General features: G+C 45.2%; 1 protein-coding gene across 6 annotated transcripts in view; it reads left to right on the forward strand.

The window, feature by feature from the left end:
- Positions 1-7,500, forward strand: part of LOC143027304 (putative G-protein coupled receptor CG31760) — a 552,124-nt gene that overhangs the window by 311,875 nt on the left and 232,749 nt on the right. For all 6 annotated transcript variants that reach the window (XM_076188576.1, XM_076188582.1, XM_076188586.1 and 3 more), the window contains 2 exons: positions 4,648-4,919; positions 5,669-5,825. In XM_076188576.1, coding sequence (XP_076044691.1) covers positions 4,648-4,919; positions 5,669-5,825 — 429 coding nt within the window. The remainder of the gene's footprint in view (positions 1-4,647; positions 4,920-5,668; positions 5,826-7,500) is intronic.

Here is a 7,500-nt window from a genome sequence, read left to right on the forward strand (position 1 = left end):
GCGCACGGCGAAAATTCGATACGTGCGAAATGAGCCTGACGCTTCATCAGTCCTCTTTTCGTATACACCCATCGACGGAGCAGATAAGAACATCTCTTTGGGTCGCGCCATCCATTCGAAATCTCTTTCCTCAAACAAAGAGATTAGAGAGGGAAGAGACAAAATAATTCAGGTAGTTTTCTTCCAAGTGAATAAATGGGTTTAGCACAGGTGTATCCCTCAACGAGGATTGGAGTGTTATTCCAGCTGCATAAAAGGGTTTCGCAGTAGAAAGAATGACATTATGAAGTGCAACAGCACTCCTAAACTATACATAGGGGGACCAAGAGTTCAGATGAGGGTAATAAAGGAAATTACTCTTAAAAACAGGCGAGAGGAAAAAAGTAAATCAAGATAACGTTTTCATATATATAATCCAACCTTTATCAAATTGATGATATAATTTAGCATATGTTACTTTTATGCAAATGTAACAAAATATGTGCCGAACACGAAATTCAAATACTACATCATTAGTGTTGCAGTTATCAAAAGGTGTTCACCATAGATGAGACAATTGCTTTGAATGAAGAGTTTGCATTCCTTACGAAAAATAGAATGGCTAATGCAAAACAGTGGTTACGTGCACCTCCTACACTATAACATTTAATACTATAATCGTTTTTATTTCAGTAGTGCGTCCAACCACCGTGTCTTTCAACTGCGTCGTTTATGTTTTTTGCCAGATTCCACAGGCGTTGGCAAGTGTTGGGCCTCCGATGCATCGATTTCCAAACGTTCATTACTGTTCGCATCGCATTTCCGAACTGGCTCAATATCGATATCATCCTTCATCGTCCCCCATAGATCTTCTATGGGATTTATGTCTCACCTCCTCTTTGGCCATTTGATCAAAATTATGTTGGGCTGTTCTACGAGCATGCGGTCCTTGGCAGTGAATCTTCCGTCCAGGCTTACTCATTTTCCGTGGCCCATAAGTCCACATTCAACTAAAATCAGTTTTACCGACTCTTCTGCTCTTGGTCCTCTCTTAAATGTCTAGAGCATCATACCTCGTACGAATTCGTCGCCAGCAGTGTCCTGCATTTGTGAAATACGATTCATCACTGAAGGTGATATGCTTCCTGAAATTGACATCCCCTCAAAGGTTTTCAAAGTTTAATTGTTCTGTAACATCAGTGCAACGATAGCACTAAATATCATACTGTGGGAGATCCACGTAACTGCTGTTTTACCTAGGTCATTGTTGATTTTTACAAGTAATAGACTCTTCATTTCGAGAAATCGCCACATCTATGAAGAGCTTTTTTTTTCGAAAACTGCACGATGTCGATTAAGTGGTATTTGTGTCTTTTGTTTACAAATATTTTATATACATTTGGAGAATTATCAATTTGTATAAACATTGTCTCAATATATGCATATATTGTAATACTGCAGTATACTATTATGATAGGAAATTGTTGGACAAAATGGGATTCAATGTTGTCCCTATAACATACGAGCGTGTCACTTTGGACTAGGTGACGAAGGGAGAGAGTGATGCGCAGTTTCGTTGTATACTTTATTCTAGTGCAGGTACGTGTGTCAGGGGCAGACATGGCGTGGTCCTCAAGTGAGGAAACGACCGCGAAGGCCTTGTGACGCGCTACAAGTACAGAGCACTGACTGACCTGCCTGCTCGGGGCAGGCAGTATACATATACAAGGGACTGACCCGACGCCATGACTAGACGCGACTTAATTGCGGTGACCCTTTCTGGCCTTTCCGACCATTGAGTCAGATCAACTACCACACAACTCGACAATGCATAAACTTTTCACTTTACGCACAAGTATGCTTGTGGGGTACATGTACACCACATTACCCTCCTTCACCTGCGAAGCGTGGGGAGGCGTCAGAGTCCCGAAAGGCATTGTAGGCGGAGGGTGTTTGTAACAGGGGACAGAGGGTGGGGCGGAGTAGCATCGGAAGGCGACACTGGTGCAGGCAGGCGGCGGCGGTGACGTCGGAAGCGGTGACATCGGCGGTGGCGATGTCGGAAGCGGGGCGGCCGTGAGCGACGTCAATGGAGGCGAGAATCCCGTGGAGGCGGCGCAGACGGCAATGTCGGAAGCGGTGACACCGGCGGTGGCGACGTCGGAAGCAGGCCGGCCATGAGCGACGTCAATGGAGGCGAGAGTCTCGTGGAGGCTGCGCAGACGGCAATGTCGGAAGCAGTGACATCGGTGGTAGCGACGTCGGAAGCGGGGCGGCTGTGAGCGACGTCAATGGAGGCGAGAATCCCGTGGAGGCGGCACAGACGGCAATGTCGGAAGCGGTGACATCCCCGGCGTAGTGACGTCGATCTCCGTTGATCGTGACGTCGATCTACGGCGTTCGTGATGTCGATCTGCGTTCATCGTGAGGTCGAGCGGGGATGCGGTCGTGAGTGACGTGTCGCAGCGGCGGGGGGTGGTGGCTGCGTCGGCTGTGGTCGTGGTGGGGTTGACGAACGTCCAAGTAGTGCCGAAGTCACGAAGCTTATCGATGATCCAGGGTCGGCTGGGTGCGCTCGCGTCAAAACTCCCAGGGTCACCAATGTAACATACGAGCGTGTTACTTTGGACTGGGTGACGTAGGTAGAGAGTGATGCGCAGTTTCGTTGTATACTTTATTCTAGTGCAGGTACGTGTGTCAGAGGCAGACGTGGCGCTGCAAATACAGAGGACTGGCTGACCTACCCGCTCGGGGCAGGCAGTATATATACAAAGGTCTGACCCAAAGCCATGACCAGACACGACCTAATTGCGGTGACCCTTTCTGACCATTCCGACCACTGAGTCAGATCAACTACCACACAACTCTACAATGCATAAACTTTGCACTTTACGCACAAGCATGCTTGTGGGGTACATGTACACCACATCCCTATGACATATAATTTTTGTTGTTGTTATGGATGATCTCGCGCCGCTGCTGTGCCTTATCTATTGCGTATATTGGTTTAGTTGGGTAAGGATATTTATAGTTTGGTTAATAGTCCCGTTTTCTGTAGGAATTTGTGGAGAGGTGATACAAGTATTGGTGTCTTGTTACCCAGGATTTATTGTAGAGGTAGATGACAAATTAGATAATTAATTATTGAATGGTGTTTTGTAGATTGGGTAGTCTAGTAGTATGTGTGATATTGTGAGGGGAGGGGGCTACATTGGCAAGTGTGGGCGGGTCATTTCCTGTCATGAAGTAGCCATGCATGAAGATGGAATAATCTGTTCTTAGGTGTATTAGTGCTGTTTCAAAATGTCGGTTTTGTGGGATAGGGGGATGTCTGTTTAAAGAGCTTAATATTTTTACCTGAGGAGTAGAACATGTGAGAAGGTCGGGAATAGAGAGACTGATTTGAGGTGAATATGGGGCTACGTCAGTGTTGCATGATGTCACCGTGGTTGTTCAACATGTATATAAATGAAGTGGCACGAGAGTGTCGTGCAGAAGTTTGGAGTTGGTGAGTGAGAGTGGAGGGAAGTGGGAGGTGAGCCAGTTGTTGTCTACTGATGACACTGCGCTTGTGGCTGATTCTGTGGAGAGACTGAATCATATTGTGGCCGAGATAAAGGGGTTTGTAAGAGGAAGCAGTTGAGTAAAGATGGGCAAAAATAAGGTGATGGGATGTACAAGGAGTGGTGGTGGTGAGTTGGATGTGCGTTTGAAGGGTGAGAGGCTGGAGGAAATTGAGAGATTTAAGTATTTAGAGACGCATATGGCAGTGAATGGAAGAGTGGACGAAGAAGTGACTGTAGAGTAAAGGAGGCAAGTTAATGTCCGGATGAAATGTTATGTGTCATATGAAACTAGTATCTGCGGATGAATGCAAAGAGAAGGTTGCATGAAGGAATGATTGTATCCACGCACTGCACAGAGCAGAAATTTGGAATTTAGCGGAGGCGGAAAGGAAGAGCTTGAATGCATCTGAGATAAAGTGATCGGGGCCTTACAAAGATGGAAAGACTGAGAAATGTGGAGGTGAGGCAGAGAACGGGCGTGCAAAGCTGTCGGATAAGGTAGATCAAAGGATACAGAGATGGTTTGGGCATATGGAAAGAATGAGTGAGGAAAGACTACCAGATCAGTATGGAAAGTAGAAATGTATGTTTAGGGTAAAATTGATAGGAAGACCAAGAATGAGGTGGCCGGATGGGAAAAAGGGACAATGGGTGCAAAAGAAATGTCTGTCGAGCATGGAGGATAATACAAAAGAAAATAAGTAAATGACGAGAGATTGTAAATGAGCAAAGTAATGACACGGCTCGAGAGGATGTTTTGCCTGTTCCGAATAATGTTTGAGTGAATGAAGAGGGGGACGGGTGCCGTATTACGAAGCAGCAGAGAGAGAGGCCAACCACTTCCGGATGTGGAGGCCCTCTTTTGTGGTGTTGCCTTTGACTCGAGTACCAGCGTGGCATGAGGGGACAGGGATGACCCTCCATCCACGAGGTGCTTACATAGGAGGGACAGGTTTTGGATGGGCGTGTGTGCGTGTTATGTTTTGACCTGTCCACCCCGGTTATAAAGAGGAAATGTATGTAGGTACAAACGTTATTATTGTCAATACCACTTCCCTTTTTGACGCTGTCGGAATACCTTGCCTTGCACTTTCTGCTGCAGGTTCCAAGCCTCCGGTCTAGTCCTTGGTACGAGGACACCGACCCCGCGGACTGGAACGTCACGCGCTTCCAAAAGAACACGAGCAACGCCACCTTCCTCGGGTTCTGGACCTACCCTTACTACCTCTGCAGCACGGGGCAGTGGATGATGAGCTACACTGTGCCCATGACCATAGAATGGGACGAAGTCTTCTTACCATCGCGACCCAGGACCAAACCGCCCCCAACTTCGGCCGCAGACTTGGAGCCGACTCACGGGGACAGTAAGCCACGGTAAGTACGACATTCTCCGGTAACATGAATGGGGTGATGATGATAGGGGGTATAGGTAGGGTGGGCCAGTAAGACGACGGAGTTTACAAAAATGGCAATATGGTGAGGAATTAGTGTCCAAATGATTCTACTCTCTCATCGCTGTAAGAAGTGAGGGACCTATAAGCGGGTGATTCGTGACCCTAATTTACCTGTTTGGAAGTTTACGTCCTTGATATGCATGGGTACTGAATTTACCACTTATATGAGTACCGGGATGGTTCCCTGCCTCTTCCACTCGAAGACACCATTGTTGTAAGCAATGATACGGTCTCCTGCAGGAGAGGCCTGGGGGTAATGGGTTGGAAGTTCACCCTAGAAGTCCTTCAACTAGGGTGCCTTTTACCTAGATTAGAAGGTAAAAGGAGCCACATTTTCCATTGTCAGAGACTCATGCCTATTTCGCCAAGTTGTCATTTTGGTACATCTAGAGTTATAGAATTTGTCCCTTGTTGCATCGTTTCCATGTATTTTTGAAGACAAAAATAGGTAAAGAATGACTAATGAAATAAACCCTAGGATCTGTTGTATCCCCGCAAAATTAAATTGAACGGTGGTGATCAGTTCATGGTGGATTGGTGGGATGCGCACGACACAGTAATAACAACCAAACCAATTCCACTTTGTCTTACACACAAAATTCTATGTAAGGTAATAGTGATTCATCCCAATCCTCAGATATATTAACGATTACTATTGTTGTCTTCCAGAGATGCATGGATGCTAAGTGTCGATATCAACATCTCTGACCTGGATATAAATCAATGCGACCCTCATTTCTCTGCCTCCGGCGACGAGAAGCCTTTGCCCTTAGATCAAATCTCGTACTTCCTGGGCACGCACAAGTGTCACAATACCACGTCAAAGGTAAGGCCCCTTTTTTTTCTCGTGCATGTGTGTGCTGCAGTCGCCTGACAACAACATTGGCTTCAACACTGGCAACTGTTTGTTTATGTTTACTGGTTTGTATGGAAGCAAACATCCATAAGCGCACGAGACGTACGCACGCACACACACACACACACACACACACACACACACACACACACACACACACACACACACACACACACACACACACACACACACACACACACACACACACCTAGAAAAGCAAGGGATATGGCATGGGAATAATGAAAGGAGAATAAACAAAATAAAAATTAGATAATACAGAATGGCGAGAAATTATTATCAATGAATCCGTAAAGATGAAGGAATTCTGAAAAGGGAATTACTGGTAAATGCAAAGTTAACCCTAAACTGTTCTTTAAGTTTGTCAACGGTAACTGAGATATAGGCGGCTCGTCATGTCTAGCTTGAGAGTGGACGACATTTGTGACGAGGTATCGCCAAAGGGTAAGACAAGGAAAGCAAATTTCCAATTAGTTTTCAGGAGAGAAAATTATTTAGAGGGAGGAGGTGTAAAAGGCAATGTCGGGTTATATGGAATAAATGTAGAGGTGAAGAAGCTGCACAAACCATTGGGAACATTGGGCTCGAGTAAAGCTCAAAGGCCAGGTGGGATCTCCAATCGGAGACTTAAGGACTGCAGGACTGGCGGATAAGATTCCCAACCTAGATAGTTGTGTGTCCATTGGGGGAAGAAGGGATGGTACCACTGCACTAGAAAGGAGCTAAAGTGGCACCAATTCAATGAAGAGGCAGTGAAGAGAAACCACTGAGCGGCAGACCGTTGTCCATGACCAGCATGATAGTTGAATTATATAAAAGACGAGTAAAAGAGGGATGGATCTTGAAGAGGCGAACGTTTTGGCAGATAACTAATTCACTTTTAGAACTGGAAGATCATGCATTTTGAGCCTACAGTTCATGTACTCGAGAACAGTTGATGTGGTATAAGAGAGAGGCTGAGTGGAATGTGTGCACTGGAGAGGGCATTCGACAAAATACCTTACGATCAACTTGTGGGGACTGTAGCATTGGGGGACTTGTATATAAATCTTGCACTGGATAAATTATTTCAAGAAAGACTGGTACGTGAAAAAAATTAAGGAAGGATAAGTCGTCAGGGTGGAAGGTGGTGACCATAGGGTCTCAGAAGGGTCGGTTTTGACATCCGTCATGTTTTTGGTCTACATAAATGTCGTGATGGACGGTGGAAGCTATAGTAACAAATATAATAAAACAATAAGGGAGTCTGCAAAATTTATAAGAAGATTTAGACAATAAGTATGCCTGGATGCAAATGTGGATAATGACCTTAAAACAGTATTAGAAATAGGTAAAAAAAAAAAAAAAGTGTTTTACTCAGTAGCAAATGAACCATTTACAAAAGTAAAAGAAAAGAAGGATTTGAGAGAGTTGGTCACGGATACCTTATCACCTTTTTAGAAGTCCAAGGATGATCGGATTCTAATCATAGCTACTCGGCCAGTAGATATTTGAAAAGGCATGCCCGTTCCCTCATAAGAGATACTTGCCCGCAATTGGTTAGTACTGGCTCGTGTAGCTAAAACAGGCAAGTTTAAGAGATCCGCCATGAATATTTTGCTTTTAATCTTTGCGATCCTCCGATTAG

Source organism: Oratosquilla oratoria, chromosome 1, assembly GCF_046742065.1.
Source record: "Oratosquilla oratoria isolate Oo_2021 chromosome 1, ASM4674206v1, whole genome shotgun sequence".
In the NCBI taxonomy this organism is placed as follows: Eukaryota; Metazoa; Arthropoda; class Malacostraca; order Stomatopoda; family Squillidae; genus Oratosquilla; species Oratosquilla oratoria.